This window comes from Octodon degus, unplaced genomic scaffold, assembly GCF_000260255.1.
Source record: "Octodon degus isolate 3935 unplaced genomic scaffold, OctDeg1.0 scaffold00086, whole genome shotgun sequence".
Classification (NCBI taxonomy): Eukaryota; Metazoa; Chordata; class Mammalia; order Rodentia; family Octodontidae; genus Octodon; species Octodon degus.
Genome location: NW_004524662.1, coordinates 7,026,854 through 7,047,796, shown reverse-complemented (window position 1 = coordinate 7,047,796; position 20,943 = coordinate 7,026,854). Strand labels below are relative to the sequence as shown.

Genomic DNA, 20,943 nt, shown 5'->3' with positions numbered 1-20,943 from the left:
ATCAATCATGAACTCCAGAAGCTGCTCCATGACTGCCTGAGGCTTTTGAGGGGCAACTAGACACAAACCGTAACATTCCACCCCTGGACCTCTAAAGACTCTTGGATATCCCTTTATGAAAATGACATTTTAGTCTGCCTCTTAAATTTGCCAAAGTCCTACAGTTTCAGTATAGCTAAAAAATCCAAGCCCCAAGTCTCTTCCAAGATCTAAGGCAAACTCTTAGCTGTAAGCCCCTGTACAAGTGAAATTTAAATACTTCCAACATTCAATGGCACAAAATAAACATTACCATCCTAAAAGGTACATACAGAGGGATACCAAGCATGGGGACCAAAGCAAATCCAAAATCTAGAGGGATCAACATTAAGTCCTGTGGTTCCATGTGAAACATCTAAAGCAATCCATGGTAAATTGTAAGCTCCGTATGGCTCTGCCCCTATGGCATGCCTCGTGGTAGCTCCTGTGGTGGTTCTTTTAGGCTGACTTTGCTCCCTCTTTGCAGTTTCCCTTGGGTGATCCATGTTCCTGGCTTTTCTAAATTTCTTAGGGTTTCCACTGAATAGGTTTCTCCACCTGGCCTCCAAGGCCTTCTTCTGAAATCTAGCTGGAAGCCTCCTTAACCTCAGAACTCCTTAATTCTGCAAGCTCCTAAAACCAGCACCATGTGGGTGATGCCATGGTCTGCTGCCAGCTGAAGCCAGCTTTCTCTTGGATGTAGGGGTCAAGTACCTGGATCACTGAGTACTCTGCTCCTGATTCTGAGGAACAAATTCTCCATGCCAGCACCATTCTGGAACCTGGTGTGGCCACTGCTGCCATTCTGGAAGATGGGGCTCGGTGGCTTTTTCCCCAAGGCAATGTCCCTGACATTTGCAGTTCTGAGGCTGCAAAGGGTGAAGACCTGCCACCTTCTGTGATGCCCTCAGGCCATCCTTTCCATTTTCTTGCTCCTTCATGGCAGTGGAGATCCTCTCAGCTCTATGCTTGCATTCCACTGCCTTCCTGGCACTTCCTTTCTCGCCAGACTCACATTTTGAATCATCCTTCTGGGCTCTTTGTTCTTGATTCTCAACATAAATATGACTAAAAGCTCCCAACAATAGCCATGCCACTGCTACAATATTCGACTGCCTTGAAATTTATTCTGAAAAATTAATCAGTCCACCATACTTTTTTTTTATTTTGTGGAGGCAGGGGCAGGGTCTCACTATGTAGCTCAAACTCATAGTGATTCTCCTGTTTTTAGCCTCCCTAGCACTAGGATTACAGGCATGCACCACCACACCCAGACTTGGTCGCTAGATCAGTGTGCCCAGGGGCAAAGCTGGCCTAGAATGTTGTGCCAGGGATGGAACCCAGTCCCTGTGTTTGCCTAACCGGGTGCTTAGTCTACTGAGCTATCTTGCTGGCCCTCAGTCCACCATACTTAATCTTAGTCCCAGGCAAAGTCTCTGGACATGGTCCAGCACTTCTCTTGTATGGGATATCTCCAAACTTTTCCTGTCTCTTCCTATAAACCATCCCAAAAGCTTATAATCCACATGGTCAGTACCAAATTCTGTCTTAGTTACTCTTCTCTCATTGCTAGAACAAATCCTCAACACTCAAAATTATAGAAGGAAAGGTTTATTGAGCTCATGGTTACTGGAGGTTCCAGTCCATACTTGCCTGGCTCCAAGGCAGAGTGGCATAGGGCAGAGAGTATCTATTCATGGCAGTGGGAAAGAGCAGAGAGCTAACGGGATTGGCAGCAGCTCAGGCAGCTAGCTAGCCTCTCTTCCCTCCTTACATTGTAATGCAAAGTATCTGCCCCAGGGCACTCACACCCATAATCCTAGCATTAGATCAAGAATCAATCACAAACTCCAGAAGCCACTCCGTGATTGCATGAGGCTTTGCGGGGGGCGGGGGGCAACTAGACACAGACCATAACACACAGGGAACAGGAACTCCTCATGAGGCAGTTGGTATAGAGAAGCTGAACTTCAAGACAGTTTTATTGATTGATTTCATCTATATCATATGACCAAACTATGGAATACCTTAAAACTCAGAATCATTTAGAAGAAAAAGTTGTCTATTGAAATTTTTGTGTGGAGGGAGATAAATAATTGTTTTTTATTTGGTTTATGAGGAAAATAATATAACAAAAGAATTTCTTTCTTTCTTTCTTTCTTTCTTTCTTTCTTTCTTTTTTTCTTTTTGTGGAACTAGGGATTGAAAATTAATTTATTTCAATAAGTTTTGTTTGGGAGTGATTTATAGGATTGTGCAGAACTCATTGTTTTTTTAAGTTATAGGGTTTTCGCAAACTTTTGTGGAAAACAACCAAAATGTTAAATTGCCCTTTAATAATAAATCCTTCTTGTGTGTGTTACTGGCGTGTGTGTGTGTGTGTGTGTGTGTGTGTGTGTGTGTGTGTGTGTGTGCTGCAATGCACTTCAATTTCTTGAGTTTTGATTTGTGGAAGTAGCAAACTTTTTCAGTGTCTTTGTCTGAGAAACTTTTAAAATATGGTAGCAACTATGTAGTCTTTTCTTCATCCAGCAGAATAACTCTAGCTCCTTTCACCTTTCACAAGTGATTTTCCCTAAATTTTAAAGAATATTTCCTAACCAATAAATGTTAATGACATTTAGATAATTAGATTCGCCCACATGACCCTCATTTCTCTCTTTATGTTTTACATTAAAGTAAGAAAAGTCAAGAGAATCACTCCTTATGATTAAAGGCCTAGAAGCTCAGTTTCATTTCAAGAGCACCTTTGTATGTAAGGCAAAGTTAGCCTTGACCAATGAAAGATAAGTAATTTTGAATTCTGTGGATGCTAAAATATGTCACAATCTTTTTCTTTTTCCTTTCCTCATCTCATCACCATGATTGTTATTTTTGTCTTAACTTTCTTAGCTTTTCGTATGTGACATTTGTGTCGTAACTCAAAGATAGGATTTGAAAGGAGTTGTAATAATACACAACTGGAGAGAATTCTTTTCTTCTTTAGGACACCCCTGTATTTAGCTGAAGTCAGGAGAGGTCAGCTGATTTGCAATGATCTGCAGTTGCAGAAAGGAAAGAAGACATGCTAGCTGAGGATTCTGGGCAAGTCCCGCCTACTAGACAGTGTTTCCAGAGGGAAATTTTAAGGACCAAGAAACTTCCTTAAGCAAGGACCTCATTCTCAGAGTACAGTGTTTCACTGAAATGATCTTTAAAACATATTCCTGTAAGATCACTAACCTACCTCATCCAAATTAATGCACATTAAAATTATTTTAATGAACAAGGAAAAAAATGAACAAGGAAATAGTAGAGATTATTAGGAAATTCAAAATTATCATGCTTTTTATTCCTCTCTTGTCTTGGTCTATAGTGAAAGAACTCACTTCAAATATAGAAGAGAGTCCACTTTTCAAAAGAAATTCCACCATTTTTTCTGTCTGTGATTCTACAGTAGCAGTGGTAAAATAAACAGTGATGTGTTGGATTTTGTTTCTCTTTATCTATATGACATTTGTGTCATCACTGTGGCTCTAATCCATATTCAGGTCTTCATGTTTGGTGTGCAGTAATATGCAAATTATCTCACCAGCTGCATGGAGCAGTGTTTGTTTATTCTATTTCTTTTGGCACTGCACAGAACTGAATTTCTGCCAAAATGGGGCTGCTTCAGGGAGTACTAATGCTCTAGGAGGAAGTTTTGAAAGGAAACGCACATCATAAGTCTTCACTCTGTGAAGCAGCAAAATCAAAACAAACTTTCTGTTTACTAAAATATGGGTATTATGAATGTAAAATAACGTGTTTGTTAAAATATAATGAGCATGCTGCCCATCTTCAGGATGCATGGTGTACGTGGGCTTTGGAAATGAGTACACAATGCTGAGAGAGCTGGTGCATTTTTATTCTTCAGGAAAAAAAAAGTAGGTGAAAGGAAACAGACAGAGACAACATCTAGAAGTTTAAGAAGGAAAGAAATATTTTAACATGCATATTAATCTCTGGAAACACATGGCATTTACATGCATTTAAATGTGGACAGCTGTGGCGTTTAAGTGTTAAAAAATTTCATTAATGATGCATAGAGCTATCTACTTCTGTTGGCAGGCCTTTCAGTCTTCAATCTGACACTTCCTTTTTTATCCAGCAAGCTAATTTCCCCTCTTTTGTGAGGAGTAACTGTTTTCACACTACTGCTTACCCAGCAAGCCTCCTTATTGTTTCATGGTTAATTATCTTTTCCAGTTTCACCTTCTCTAGTGAAGGGAGCGGGACTATTCCTCCCCAGTGCTAATGAAAGCTGGATTTTATAGGCATACTGTGTAAATAAATGCAAGGTATGATCGGGCAACATAATAAATGAGTTCCTAAAGTTTATGGAGTCACAGCAAATGTAGTAGTCTTCTAAATAATGAAGAAAAATGATTAATTTGGTGGAGGGGTTTAATTTTGGAGACAAAAATAAAGCCTTTGTCAGCTTAATATAGAACCTATCTACAGGTAAATGGAAGGGATCACTATTTATCTAAATGCTCTGTGTGCTCCTTGCTAGCAGCAAAAGTACTTGCCAGAATGTTTTGTCTTTGAAAAATATCGTTGATTTGGCAGAGGTAGAGGTCATCTGGCATTACTTTTCCCTGATTACTTTCTATTTATTAAGGGAGGAAACCAGCAAAGCTTTGCATAGTACAAGGTGTTCTATACTGTACTGAAAGCAAGCAAAGCAAAGATATAAGTTACAAATGCTGCCGTTACCAAGCGCAAGTAGTAAATTCAGCAGGTTTAGCCAAAGTAATTAGCTCTACCTGACTGACTGTTCAGTGTCTTGCCTCTCTGTACTTTAAATTCACTGTATTCTTGCCTATGCCTATAAGCCCAGCTCTCTGAGAGGCTGAGGCAGGAGGCTTACAGGTCATTCTGTGTAATTTAGAGAGACTGTCTCCAATTTAAAAAATTAAATAAGGTTGGAGTTATAGTTCAGTACAGAGACCTAGGTGCAATCCCCAGGGCTGCGAATAAATATGTAAACAGAAAACAGCCAAACAAACTCTTCTCAGTATGTTCTCTTGTTGCTAGACTTTAGGGATTGTATCCAAGTGTTGGACATGTCATCTAGAGTTTAGGGCTTAATCATTTTGTACTTTTTTTCCCCTTTGGTACTGGTAATGGAGGTCAGGGTCTTCTCATTGAGCTATATACTGCAAGCATTTTAAAAAAATATTTTTGTGATTGGGGTCTCACTAAGTTGCCAAATTACTTGACTTTCCATCTTCCTGCCTCAGCATCCCAGAGTGTTAGGGTTATGGGCATTTATCACCACACCCGGTTTTGGGTAATTTTATATTGCAAAAGAATTTTAGATTAAAGAGCCCTTAAACTTTTATTATTTTTAAAAAAAAATAATTTACAAAATGAATTCACATTTTGAGATCATGTTTCTCTAGGTTAAAATTTACATTTTTTTGATTTGGAAATCTACGATTTGGGTTACAGTTTGAATTAAGGTCCTGACATTTAAAACTCTCAAGAGCCTCCATGAGAGCCCACAACCAGAGCTTCTATTCCAGTCAAGATGAGTTTTTAAATTTAATGGGATTTCAAAATTCTCAGTTTTTCCCTTGAGATCTCAAAAAAGAAAAGCCTTCAGGAATCCAAGGTTTCCAACATGTCTAAGGATTTTAGAACAGGGATCACAAATATAAAAATCTCTTGGCAACCTACTTCAAAAACATTTATTATCTTCTAGGAAAATTCATCCTGAAATTTCAAACCAGCTTCCAGTGCCAGTGTTAACTTTTAAACTCTCCGGTCATTTCTGTAGTGGTAACAGAGACAGTTTAAGGAAGGCATCAAGCAGCTCTGAGACTTGTTAGTCCTCCTAAGCAGTTCTGTTTGTGAGAGGCTATTACAGCAGAGAGGTAAATCAAATAAAATAAAATTGAATGTGCGAACAGGGTTAAAGCATCTCAAGTGAATCCTAGCTGACCTGTCTTTTAAGCATAAACTTTGAGCCAGTCTGATGACAAACGTGACAAAACCAAGTTCAGTTGACATATACAGATTAGAGAGGACTAAGACAATGTGTCCTTTTGGTTGGGTCATCTTAATTTACTAATCCAAGGGGATCAACATATTATTCTTATTCCTTTTTTTTTTTTTTTTGTACCGGGGATCGAACCTAGGACCTTGCTCTTGCCACGCAGGCATTTAAGCCACTCTGCCACACCCTCAGCCCCAAAATATTATTCCTATTTTTTCTCTGAATGATGAACTGTAATCATAGTCACAGAATTTTTAAAAATATATAAACTATATCCTGTTTATCTTAGAGGAACAAATAATTAAAAACATTAATGATATTATATTGGCTCCCTACATTTATCCTTCTTGAAAATGTATAGATATAAAATTTTCTCCACAAATAAAGTAGTCCCTCCCCTCTTATCTTCCAGGAATATGTTCCAACAACCCCAGTGGATGCCTGCAACCATGAATAGTACCCAATCCTGTATAGACTATTTTTTTTCCTATATACACATCTTTTACACCTTAACTGAGTACTCACTATTCACAGTAACTTCTTGCTTTCATATTTTGTGCTTTAAAAAGCAAAACTAGCCCAAATTATATTTTCATTCATCACAGTTTCATGGATAGAAGATACATTTTTACTGTAGATCCTTAGCATTGTTAGCATACATTTTTTTCTTATTAAATTGAGAAAGTACACTTTTTTTACTTAAAAGATCTTTATGGCTTCTCTTAGACAGATCTAAATTGCTAGCACTACTACTTTTGTGTCATAAGGCCATTAATAAAGAAATTAAGAATTGCTTGGACACAAGTACTGTCACATCACAATAGTAGATTTAATAACTGATGTATCTACTGAGTTATTTACATCCAGGTAGGGCAGCCTATACAGAGTGGACACGCCAGACATATGGGTGATTCATGGCTCAGAGAAGAAATGGAAAATGGGGGAGAGTGAGAAATTTAATGATGCTGTCATGAAAGCTGTATGATGGAAGTCCTATGAATTGTTTATGAAATTTTCCATCTAGTATGTTTAGAACACAACAGACCTAGAATAACTGAAAACGTGAAACTGTAGATAAGGGGAAACCACTATGTGTACTTAGTAAAGGGCAGGAATTGTAAACATGAATGAACTCAGTTATCTGATGTTTAACTTTTCATGCAGACCTCAGCCTATTTGCAACACTCCCTTGTACCTTAGCTACCTGAGGACCATGCCAAGAATTTTGTATTCTTAAGAAACAGCCTCAAAGTTTCTGTCTTAAAGAAAAACTCATGTGTTAGAAGACTTCATCTTATGATTATTCCTGTCTTCTTGATGGCCAATATATTTTATAGGTTTTAAATTTTGCAAGCTTTTTAATGTAATATCATTTTCATAAAGCAAGAAGAGTATACTTTGCCCTAAAGCAAAGGTGAGAAAAAAAAATTATATCGAAGACCACAAAACTCAAATGTACTGTCTCTTCCAGACAGTCTCAAGGCAAACACCAAACAGCTGAAAAAATGCCAGAAAAGTGAAGCCAGATGTTATCATAAGAGAAAAATCACATGCAACTGGCATGTGAATCTGTCATTGTCATCCAGATAGATTTACCATGTGGTCCCATGAAGAAAACAACATTATTTTGTCATTTTTTTTTTACCTCATTAAGGCTATTTTTTGTACTTCTTTTTATTTGTTTTGATTCCAAATAATACTGAAGCATACAGAAAGAGGAGTTTCTTTAGTTTAACATTTTCTCCCTAAAGCAGGCATCGTGGCCTTCCCAGCACTCAGAAGGCCGAGGCAGAATTGAAGCAAGTTTGTGGCCATTCTGGGCTGCATACTGAGTTCAAGGTCCGTCTAGACTAGGCAGCAAGACCCTGACTCAAACAAATAAACAAATTAAAACCTTCTTCTTAATTTTTTTAAAAGTCCATTTTTTAAAAAAATTCTAAATTTAGATAACTTTGTTAAAGCTCTGGAGGAAAATTCCAGAGAAACAGAGAATCATGATGAGAGGAGAAAAATACCCTATGCCTATACAATCTGCTCTAGTATTTAAAAAAAAAAGTCAGTTGTTTGCATATAAAGCAGCAGTCAAGGTAAAATAATTCGCCAGGGGACATACATCATTTTTGTATTTACTTCTTGTAAAACATCCATAGTTGGGTGAGGAAATAACTATTCCTGTACTGGTTGCTTAACAAATTTAAATAATGTGATCTGGGTATGATTAACAGGACTGAGGTCCCAGCTGCATACTCTGGAAGCTGAAGCTGAAGGATTGCTTGATCCTATGAGTTTAGCCTGGGCAACATAGCCAAACTCTATCTCAGAAAACAAAACAAAAAATTAAAAAAAAAAAAAACGCAAGTAAACAAAAATATGAATAATGACTTATACAAGACTTAATAAGCATGGCATGAGTGCAAGACATGCATCTGTATCACCTACTTTTATTTAACATTACTAAAAGCTGAAATTGTTACATTGAAGAATTATTTAGAAACTATGAAATACATAAGTTCTCTTGGCACAAATGTACTTCTTCTCTGTAAAAACGACACACATCTTTATAGCAAATGTATAGGATTCTTCCACATCAAGCAACTCTCTGCTTCCTCCACACCAGCTGGGTGTCCTACCATTTAGTCTAATTCTGATACTATCTACCTGAGCTTCGTGCCAGGTCCCACAGTAAAGGGCTCAGTCTCACACGACTGCCCCTACTTCAGAATCCAATCTTAAAACTCTACTCTGCCTGCCAGACCTTAAATCCCAGCAGCTCCCTGATGGTCTCAATAATTGGCTACAATAGCCTGCAAAACTCAAGGAAATGTGTTACTTATATTTACCAGTTTATTATAAAAAGATATAACTCAGGAATAACCAAATAAGGGAGATCTAAGGGTGGGGATTGGGGGGAAGCTTCACGCCTCTCGAGGAGTACCACCTCTGCAGCACTTCTGCTATCCCCAGAAATCTGGAAGCTCAACAAATTTAATTCTTTAAAATGTTGTGTTTTTTTTTGTCTTTAATAATACCGGGGATTGAACACATGGCCTTGGCCCTGAGCTATAGCCCCAGCCTTTAAATTTTTGATTTTTTACTTTTGGGACAGTTTTGCTAAATCACTAAGATACCCAGACTGTGCTTCTATTTGTGATCCTTCTGCCACAGCCTCTCACATAGCTGGCATTATAGTTTCAGAGCAACAAGCCCTTGGAGTGTGAATCTCAAGCACTACCCTCCCCTTGCCAGCGAAATTCCAGTGGCAGTTGAAGTTCTAACTCTATAATCATTTGACTTTCAAGGTGACCAGCCCCAACCTGAACCTATCTAAGGCATCTATTTAAATTACATCATAAGTATAAACTGAAGTGTGATTTTAAAAAAAGTTAACTTGAATAATAGAAAGGAGTTCTATCATCCAGAAAATTTCAAGGATTTTAAAAGTTCTGCACCAGAACCCTGGAACAATGACAAAATATATTCCTTGTTCTAGTGTAGTTTCTTAATCAGAACAGTACTTCTCTGGGAGCAGATTCTTCAGTGAAACTGAAATTATTGGAATAAAAGGAAGGAAAAGTGTTTGTATTATGTCTATTATGTTTGCTTCTGACAAATTCCTTCCTGAAGCCTCATGTCTCTCCAATTATATAGCATTCGTGGTTTTGATACTCTATTTTTCTCAGCAGAATCAAATCAAAAGTATTAAATAGGATTTTCTGGTTGTTCTTAATAGTCAGAAGGGCTACTATGCCTGGGGTTGGGGGAAAGATATTAGAACAATTACAGCTTTCGGTAGACGGCATTGTGTGACCTGCATGGTTTCTCCACTTCTCTACTCTTTCCAAGTTGAGTGCTAGAGGACAAGAAAGGAGGTGAACAGCCCTCGTAGGGCTGTGTTCCCAACTGCTCAGTTTTGCCATGGAAACTGAACTTCTCCAGACTACTCTTAGAACTCCTTGTGCTTGCCTCCTCCTGTCCCTGTCTGAGCAACTCAGTGGCACTTAGTTTAGTGTATACACAACTAAACTAAATGTATCGTGCAACTTCCACCTCTCCTTCCAAAACATTTTCGCCACCTCTGTAGGCAATCTCCTAGTGATGAAGCAGTGATTTCCCTCCCTTCCTCCTGAGAGCACCTGGCGGCCACCAATCTTCCTTCTGTGTCTATGGATTTACCCATTCTGGCTATTTCTGAAGTAGCCTATTTCATAATATCTACCTATTCTGGCTATAAAGATAGCCATACATTCTAACCAGGCATTCTATATATATATAGCACCCACATCTCCAGGTACAGCTATGAATCAAAAAAAAAAATTCAAAATTGTATCTGTGCTAAGCATATGCAGAGGTCTTCTTCTTGTCGTTATTCCCTATTCAGCATAACAACTGTTTACATCATATTTACATTGTATCAGGAATTATAATCAATGTAAAGATGATTTAAAATATTCCAGAAGATATGTATAATTGTGGGAAAATATTATCCTATTTTGTATAATAAACTTGAACATTCACAGATTTTGCTATCCTTGGGGGAAGAACTCCAGCATGGATACCAAGAGATAATCATGTAGGGATGTCTGTGTCTGGCTTTTTCAACAAGTGTGTTTTCAAGGCTATTCATTTCTGTAAGTGAGAGGTGCCACCAGCTTGCGAGTCATCTTCTCCAGTTGGCATTGCCCTACATGGTTTAACCTCATGCCCTTTCCCTGCCCCTTTAACAACTCATGAGACCACAGGCAAGTCTTTTCTTTCTTTAACTCACTCAATAAAATTTTTTGAGAATCTCCTTTATAAAGTTACTGTTTTAGGTGCTAAGGCTGGAGCAAGGACAGGAAAAGCCCTGATTCTCATGAAATGTACATGTGGAAGAAAATCTCTGCTTCCCTCTACTACTTGCCCTGTTTTTTTCACTGCTTGTTAGGACAAAGGCAATTTGTTTCTAATGCAAAACTTACTTGAGAACGATACCTAATGGATTTTTCAGTTTCAACAATTTAAGAATTACCTATGCAGTCAAGACTAGGAAATGTGTCCAAGTCAGTGCTCATTTTAGCGAGATTTGTGAGATGACTTTGGATTTTACTTGTCTGTTTTGAGTTTCTGATCAGTTTTGTTATTGAAAAAGAGCATTCACTAGAGCCATTTTTGATCATTGATGTGAGATAGTTTCAAAAAAGCATTTTCTGAGCTGAGACAAGTAACTTTAACATTATTGTCAATCTGATGGGTAGTGAGCAGGATTTGATTGCAGGATTTGATTGCTCTAATGTGTCAGTCATGATAGAATTTCACAGGTAATGGACCTGCCTTTTATTTAAAAAATTATTTTCAGGAAATAAAAAGTCCTTGAGCTGTGGGCCTTGCTGAGGGCCTGGCAGGTGTCTTTCTCATTTGGTTATTCCTTTGTGATAAACTCAACTAGGGCATGCAAAGAGATGCATCACCCCGTTTACAGCACAGTGGTAACAAAGGGCCTACTCAATGTACTTTTCATTAAATTGCATGCATGTGGTTGTACTAAAGCGAAAAGTCAGCCAACCACCTGTCTTGATGCAAACACTATTAGGATTATTTAGCACTCATCTGTACAATATTTCCCTTACTTCAACATAGGGAGTACATGCTGCCAGCTGCCAGTCACCATCCCCAACTGTGTGTAAGGCCTCCCCCAGGACTTCACATATGCTTTCTTGCTTAAGGTAGACATCGAGGACTGAGATCATCCTAAATGTTCAAATGCTGAAAATGAGCCTTATAGTGGTTAAATATCTTGTCCAGGATCACTGTGAACAGGAGAAAGAGGGATTTAGGTTTCCAACCCAAACTGTTTTAGTTTCTATTAATCAGATTGTAAATGCCTGATATACCGTGAGCTTTTTGTTTTATTTCTGTTTTCTTCTATATGTTTCTTGCTAACTCTGAATCATTCTCTGCTTAATAAGAGGTAGAACATTATAAAATCAGAATTCTTTTCAAAGTTATCTTTATGCTTTCTGAGAGTAAATTCTTTAGGATTATTGTTACTGTTGCCATCATTTTTATAAATGTTCTACTTAAGCTTAATTTAGGAAAGCAATTATACATCAAATGCTCGGGCACTTCAGATATATAGTTGGGACAGAATTTAGAAAACATATAACACCAAGAAAAGCAGAGTAAATAAATGAATTTTGGAATTTAAAATATATTTGCTTGGCCTGATGTCTATTATGCTATCCTGTCTCCCCACTGCTCCTTTAAATCTCCATGTGTTCTGCTTTTCACCTTCTGGCAAAGAAGCACATCTTGGCCGAGGAGATAGCTCAGTAGAAAAAGCACTTGCCTGGCAAGCGCAGGGTCCTGAGTTCAATCGCTGGTACAAAAAAAAAAAAAAAAAAAAAGCACATCTTTATTCAGTGCTCATTGTATTTTTGTTTTTGTTTTGTCCTATATTGCCTTTCCACAGGTAAACCTCTGCTCCAAAGCTTTTGCATGTGGTACTACTCATTGAGTCCTGGATCTAGAACACAAAGGGAGGACAAAATTTGCAAGTCAGCCTAATGCTTTTACATATACTAAGCACCAGAAGTTTGACTGCAACATTCAGTTTATCCTACTCATTTTTAAATATTTTGGGAAAAGTTTCTCAAGAAACTCAACTTTTTAAAGGAAATTGAAGAAATACAGAGGCAGCTATATCTGATCTCCACTAGTTAGTTTTCTGTGGCATAGCAAATTTTTCATCTCTACTCTTTAGATAATACTGTTCTTCTTCTTTCTTATGAGCATCCATCATTTAACCTAAAACTTTTTTTAAAATCCTGGAAATTCATTCCTGGAAACTATAACTCATTTAAAGCCATAAGTACAGAGGGTACTAATTTAGTTATGTATTGCCTGCCCCTGTTCAAATCTTGGTTCTTTCATCATCATCAACATCATCATCAACATCATCATCATCATCATCATCATCATCTCTCCAACCACTGCCCTCTGTGTATTAATATAAATAACCTGCTTTCAATAATACATTTATAAAGTGAGCTAGCACCATTTAATTCACTTCTTTCTTGAACCAATCTGTAGAGATATGTGCAATTATTTATATAATACCATCATTTAGAACAGAATGCATGAGATAAGTTTATAAATAAAATACTCTTACAGAATTTAATTAAACTAAATTAATCCAAAATTCTTTCTGGAATAGCAGGTTCACAGTTGGCATGTTATTCACTATTTGTCATCCATTTGGTTTCATTAAAATCTATTTAGATTTAGCACTTTGTGAAAGACAGGAACATTTGTGCCCTTAAAACACCAAAGAAAAACAAACACCAGTTGTCTGGGAAAACTACAATAACAAAAAGAAATGCTTATTTAGCTTGACCCTTATTATCTATGTTGAGCTATCCTAATTTCCCATCAGTTATGTCTATGTATAGTTTGTCTTTTTTTCCCCCAAAAGCAACTTTTTTAGTTGTATAAGTACCCTAATGTCCTTCCACTTTCCCATTTTCTTGCTCAAGTATATATTTTATGGTTGAGGTTAAATTCTTAGGAATGGGGGATTTTTATTGAAAATAGTGACAAAATTTAATTTAAGCAAGAAGAAAGTAAGGGTAGAGTGACTGGCACTTCTTTAATGTAGAAAAATTTAAAGCCTGAATGAATAATTTCCTAATGAATCCTGTTAGATATTCCCTGGAGTCAATATACAAAGATGTTTTAGAAATCACAAGAAATTTAAGAGGTTTATATGACAAGAGAGTTAAGGAAGGAACAATATTACATCCCAAAGTTTAACTTTTCCTATGACAAGTTTCCAGTTCAAGTACTTTATTGAGCAAAGGATTTGTTCCTTCAGTTGCTTCTCCAAGTTCTGTACTTTCTAAGACTTGAAGTTGTGAAACCATAGACACAGCATTTGATCATGACAGTGTCACGGAAAGCCAGTCTGAGTTTCTGGTGTCACATAGCTTAGTTCCAGGGAAAACCAGGGGGCACAATTTCTGTATCTCTACATGAGCCGCAAGATTTGGGGTGTTCATGGAAAGATCTCTGCTCCTAAATGTTAAAGTCAACCAGATTTACAAACAAGCTCCTTTGAAGGACTAGTCCAATTAATTATTAGCACTGTCAGAGTAGTGTCAACCAAAATAGTATTTGAAATTAATAAACTATTTGATTAGGCTGATTGATGATTCCTACAGCTGAAACTTTTAATTCATTAGCCATAAAAACTGGTCATTAGTACTTTCCTTTATCAGCAAGCAAAGAATAAACCAAAATTCTAATACAAATTCATTATGATGAATGTGCTCTATACCTAAGCAACTATAATGACTTCTGGTATGCTCATTTAACTGTTGTTACATTGGCAGCAGAAATTTCCTGTTAGGAAATTTTAAAGCGTCCTTTAATTGATATTTACATTCTGACTAGATTCTTTTAACTTTAAGTAGGCTGCATAGAAAATCACTTACATGATCAGTACAATATAGCTGTAATGGCTGTCTTATAGTTCATGTACTTTTCTGGTACCGTCTAATAGTTTCAGGAAGGATTGAGGGCTTTAGGAAAGTTCCACTGTTGTGCTGCAGGTGAAGCTTTCTTCCCACAAAATGAGGAAGAAAAACATGAATTGTTTTTCAAACAGACAGTTCAAGTAATTTTGATTTGTGATGCAAAAATGCTGATCTGTAATGAGGTGACACCTCTATTTTTCATGACAGGAGTCTTTTGTAATTTTAATAGCACATTGGAAGGAATGATGAGAAAGAGAATGCTTTGTGAGCTGACTCAAGACAGCTCTAGAACAATTCTATGTATATTAAGAACTATAGCTACCTGGGCATGATGGCACACACCTGTTATCCCAGTACATGGGAGGCACAAGGGTCACCATGAGTTCAAGCCTAGTCTGGGCTACCTAGAGCCTGTTTTTTTTAAAAAAAATTAAGTATCTGAATTATACCTACCTAGCATTGACTGCCTTCTTGCCACTTCACAATCATTAGCTCATTTAATAGTCATAATAATCTTGAAGGATAGGGCTACCCCCATTTTTCAAGTGATGAAACTAGTTCTCAATAGGTTACTTCCTCAAGGTCAAGCAACTGGTAAATAGCAAAGGCAGCATTTCAACCAATCTGCTAGCATTGAGCTATGGCCAACCACTGGGTTACTAGCCTAAGCATATGCTGATCTACAAAATTCTGTTTGGATTTCTGTCTCCAAGTGAGCCACTTAGGACCTGTCAGGGCCTGCAGGTGAGCCTGTCAGGATGGATGGATGGATAGGTAGGTAGGTAGGTAGGTAGGCAGATAGGTAGATAGATGATAAGTAGATAGATAGGTGGGTAGGTAGATAGACAGACAGATAGTTTAAATAGACAGATATCATCTTCCTTGGCTCTAATATGAATCCAGACAGATGGATAAAAAGTAAGAATGGTGAAAGAATCCAGATAGGGTCCAGACATCTTTCTAGCTACCATATACCAGAATGTATCAAGTTCTACCTAAGTAGGGGTAAAACTGAGAAGTTCAAAGAAAGAGCAAGCTTTCAAAATAAGCAAGTGGAGAACATTGGAAGGAGGTCTGGGCTACTGCACTCCTGGGAATCAAGAAATTCTTCAGGTAGTTATTATTCTGGGGCTGGAGGAGAGATGAAAATGGAAGAACCCAAGAAACAGGCAGGAATGAGAGTAGTGAGAGCAGAGAACAAGGATCAAAGCCTTCTTCTTTGTTCAGGGATATCATGGAGAGAAACTGGGGAAGAGAGGGACTGAGAAATGTGCATAAGTAACTTCCCCGGAATCCTCAGGAGTAGAGAAAGTTTAGGTGAGGAAAACAGTCAGTGGTGCTCATTTTGGATTTGGTTGGAAGCAGGTCTAAGTTCTGAAGAGGCAGAAGCCCTGAGAGAAGAAGAAAGGATAAATATGACCTCTGGGCTTATAGCTGGCTTTATACAGGGCGATATAACTCTTTTCAATGTCCCTAAGCAAAAGCTACTGCAATGGAGAAGAGCCAGAAATATAGGCAAGAGAGAATTCACTATGTATGGTTACAGATGTTCCATTTTCAATTCAGGAGATAAAATAATATGATGATGGATATATCTTGTTTTTCTGTTTTGATTTTGGGTTTTCGACACAGGTTCTCACTATGTAGTTCAGGCTGTCCTTGAATTTGCCATGTATCCAAGTGGGCATTGAGCTCAAGGCAATTCACCTGTGTCAGCCTACTGAGTCCTGGGATTATAGGTGTGCATCACCTATAATCACCTGCCATGGTTATATCTAAAGGAATATCACAGTCTACACTCTATTTCTTTCATCTACCTTACAGTTTTATTTCCACCCAGTCCAAGACTTAAAATGTAGAAGAATCAGTTGAAAATAATTAGCACCATAAGTTAAAATATGGTTAATAATCTTACTTTTCTTTTTTATTTTATGGAAAAAGGGCAAAATAAAATCTCATAACAAAATAATAGGTGCATAACAATGGTATTGCCTTTGGTGACAAATTACTTGATAGAAAATACCATTCTATTAATTTTAAGATGTTATTCCACAGAAGAATAAGTTAATGATTGCTGTCTTTAAATTTCATGTTTCATGCAATTTTCTTTCCTGACTTCCAAGAGATTTTGAATGCATAAAACTTTTCTACTTGTGTTCCTTAATTCTCCATTACTGCTCTTTTCTTTCATAGGAGACCCTGAATGTGATTGATCCTGGCTTAATGGACCTAAATGGGATGAGTGAAGATGCCTTGGAATGGGATGAAACAGATATAAGTAACAACTTAATTAGTTTGAATGAACAACCAAATGACCTCGATCAAGAACCCCAACCCACCATGCCTTCCTTGAAGTGTGAAGAGACAAGTAATGAGGATCCCGGTTATGAGGAGGGGGCAGGAGACCATGGGGCCTCTCAGTATCCCTCACATATCACTGCACCCTCAAGTCCACATATTTACCAAGTGTACAGCCTCCACAACATTGAACTCTGTGAGGACAACCACCTACCTTTTCTGAAAAACAATCCAAACTTTACTAGCATGACACAGCCTAGTGTTTTGACAAAGAGTCTTAGTAAAGACTCTTCATTTTCATCTACCAAATCTTTGCCAGATATTTTAGGAGGTCCCAATTTGGTAAAGCCTTGCCCATGCCACAGTGGAGACACAAGCCAGAATTCTGGCAGTGAGAGTGGAATCGTCAGTGAAGGAGACACTGAAATGACTACCAACTCTGAAATGTGCTTGCTCAGTGTGGTGGATGGGTCCCCACATAACCCTGAAACTGAACATCTGGACTCACAAGTGAGAGATGCAGTTAATGTGTTAAAGCAAAAATTTAAAGATGAGGAAGAATGCGTTAAGCTTCCAAATAGTTCTCAGTCATCCATTTCACCAGTGGGTTGTGTAAATGCAAAAGTTGGAGATTTAAACAGTGTTACCAAACATACCTCTGATTGTTTGGGAGAAGAATTACAAGGAAAACATGGTGTGTTTACATTTTATGATTACTCATACCTCCAAGGCTCAAAACTCAAATTACCAATGATAATGAAACAGTCACAGAGTGAAAAGTCACATGTGGAGGATCCCCTTCTCTGTAGTTTTTATTTTGATAAAAAATCCTGCAAATCTAAACACCAGGCTTCAGAGTTACAAGCAGATGCATCACCCCATGAAAAGGTTTTGGCAAGTGCATCCCATGAAATGGATCACAACTCATATAAGAGTGGCGATATAGAAAAGGCATTCACTGGCATTCAGAATGCCAAACAATTCTCCCTTTTATCTCGTAGTTCTTCTATTGAGTCTCTTTCACCAGGTGGTGATTTATTTGGACTGGGTATCTTTAAAAATGGCAGTGACAGTCTCCAGCGCAGTACTTCTTTAGAAAGTTGGTTGACATCCTATAAAAGCAATGAAGACCTTTTCAGCTGTCACAGCTCTGGAAACATAAGTGTGAGCAGTGGCTCAGTTGGTGAACTGAGTAAAAGAACATTAGATCTTCTAAATCGTTTGGAGAATATCCAGAGTCCCTCAGAGCAAAAGATAAAGCGAAGTGTTTCTGATATCACTCTTCAAAGCAGCTCCCAAAAGATGTCCTATACTGGCCAAATGTCCCTGGACATAGCATCGTCTATCAATGAAGACTCAGCAGCATCTCTCACAGAACTTAGCAGCAGTGATGAGCTCTCTCTTTGCTCAGAGGACATTGTGTTACACAAGAACAAGATCCCAGAATCAAATGCATCTTTTAGGAAGCGCCTTAATCGCTCTGTGGCCGATGAAAGTGATGTCAATGTCAGCATGATTGTTAATGTCTCATGCACCTCGGCTTGCACTGATGATGAAGATGACAGTGACCTTCTCTCTAGCTCTACGCTCACCTTGACTGAAGAAGAGCTGTGCATCAAAGATGAGGACGATGACTCCAGCATTGCAACAGATGATGAGATTTATGAAGAATGTAACCTGATGTCAGGACTGGACTACATAAAGAATGAGTTGCAGACCTGGATTAGGCCAAAACTGTCCTTGACGAGAGATAAGAAACGGTGCAATCTCAGTGAAGAAATAAAAGGCAATGAAGATGTAAGCAGTAGTGAGATGACCAATCCCTCTGATACCCTGAATATTGAGACCCTCCTAAACGACTCCATAAAATGCCTCTCTGAAAATAATGGAAATAGTAAGAATTCACCCCATACCCATGAGTTAGGAACAAAGAGTGAAAACAAGAAAAATATTTCCAAAGTTAATAAAGATCCGCATGTGGCAGATATGGAAAATGGCAATATTGAAAGTATTCCAGAAAGGCCAAAAGAGAAGCTGAGTAGAATTTCAAAGGCATCAGAGCATCTTAGTTCAAGTGGGAAGAAGATTTCAGAAAGTGAGCATTGTAAGTATAAGGAATCTATGGATGTTTCAGATGATTCAAATATTACTGGAAAGGACTTTGGTCCTCCAAATGTTAGGCATCTTCCAAAGGACTGTGCAAATCACCACCCTTTTGAAAACCAGAGGGACAGTTGCACTCCCATTGAGAAGTCTTTCCCAGAACTGGCTTTAGAAAGCAGAGTTAACAACAGACAAGACTGTGATGTAGTGGGATCTAATGATACACCAAGTGCAGATGAAAATTCTGCTGGTCGCTGCCCAGCACTTGACCAAAATGAAACAAAAGAAACGGCTGCTGTCAGTAACAGTGCTTCCTGTTGCAACTGTAAGTCAGATGCTTCCCATCAGAAGCATGCTGAAGATTGTTCTGTCCACGACTTCGTTAAGGAAATTATTGACATGGCCTCAACAGCTCTAAAAAGTAAATCTCAACCTGAAAATGAAGTGGCTGCTCCCACTTCATTAACTCAGATCAAGGAGAAAGTATTAGAACATTCTCACCGTCCCATCCATTTGAGAAAAGGAGACTTTTATTCCTACTTGTCCCTTTCATCTCATGACAGTGATTGTGGGGAGGTCACCAATTACATAGAAGAGAAAAGCAATACTCCATTGCTACCAGACACAATCGACTCTGGCTTAGATGAAAAGGAAGACATTGAATGTTTCTTTGAGGCCTGTGTTGAGGATGACCCTAATGCCGAGGAGCCCTGTTTCTCTAGTGCTCCTCTGGAAGAATCTGCAGTCACTGAGGAAGCTGAAATGCCACCCCAAGCAGCGCCAAGCTCTTCTAAATTCAGTGACAGTTCTCTATTAGTTGATGATACAGACATGGTGGCTCTTTCAATACCTCCCACTCAGAGAGAAGCTTACATTAGAAAGGTAGTAGATGATGTGCCCCAAACTGTCAGTGGCCATGCAGAAAACTCAGAATTTATCCCTTCAAAGGTGACTTGTGAAAAGGAGCATTCAGGAAAGCCAGGTGAACCAGGAGTGCCAGAGGAACACAATGCTGCTTCAGCCAAATCCAAGGTCCGGGACCTGTCCTTGAAGGCAAATCAGCCAAAAGACAAAACTGCATTGCATCCCAGCCCCAAATCTTTAACCTGTGAAGAAAATCTTCCAGAACCACATAGAAATATGCATAGGTAGAATGTAACTCCTCCCCAAGCATGAAAATCCTCTCATCGAAAGGTACGTATAAGTCCTCTTTAGAAAAACAAAACAAAACAGGAATTTGCCTCAACAAAACTCTCATAGAAGAAAACGTTATCAGTATGACTAGACACAGGCAGATGTTTATCAGTATTTCTTTTACATTTAGGTGTCTGTGAAACAAAAGAGGAAAGAATGTGGAAAATTAACATTTTTCGTGACATTATCTTTTTTTCCATCACTCTTGCAAAGCTAAGTGAAAAATTTGAGGAAGTAATCAAACAATTTAAGGCCTCAAATTCTTCCACTAAGAGAAAAAGCAAGAGGTTGTCCAGATTGCAGTTGCACCCGTTGATCAGAATGCAGGCACCGTAGCAGCACTGCCCACCTCGGTTCCCTGTGTGGAGCTGCCCACTCCCTTCAGTGCCTGGAGATGAGCAGCGATGAGGCTAAAGGCTGCAGCTCCTGATTCGGGCCTTCCTTTTGTGCTCCTGTCTAGTGTAACTACCATCACATTTGCTTCCCCGGTGGAAGGCTGTGCTGTCACAGCTCCTAATCATGGCCATGTCTGAGAATTCAAACAGGAGGGGAAAGTTGATGTTAAAGAAGAGGCTCTTATTTATCCACACACAGATTGAGAACAGGCACAGAAAGCAAATGCAGAAAGAATACATGACAAGTTAATGGCGTCTTGATAAAAACAGAATTTTTGAATTTTGCCTGAAGGTGACAGGCTGATTTCCATCAAATTTTTTTTAAGAAAGTCATTCCCCTCTTCATATTTAATAAGACAGCTATTGATTGATAATTCTGAGATGATGATGTATCTCTAAAAGT

At 38.3% G+C, this 20,943-nt stretch overlaps 1 protein-coding gene across 4 annotated transcripts in view; it reads left to right on the top strand.

Annotated features, from left to right (window-relative positions):
- The window catches only part of Akap6 (A-kinase anchoring protein 6), a 425,557-nt gene that overhangs the window by 397,239 nt on the left and 7,375 nt on the right, over positions 1-20,943 (top strand). For 3 of the 4 annotated variants that reach the window (XM_004637098.2, XM_023721809.1, XM_023721811.1), the window contains one exon: positions 16,744-20,145. In XM_004637098.2, coding sequence (XP_004637155.1) covers positions 16,744-20,103 — 3,360 coding nt within the window. In that variant the 3' untranslated portion in view covers positions 20,104-20,145. The remainder of the gene's footprint in view (positions 1-16,743; positions 20,146-20,943) is intronic. The other variant, XM_023721810.1, reaches the window with a different exon arrangement.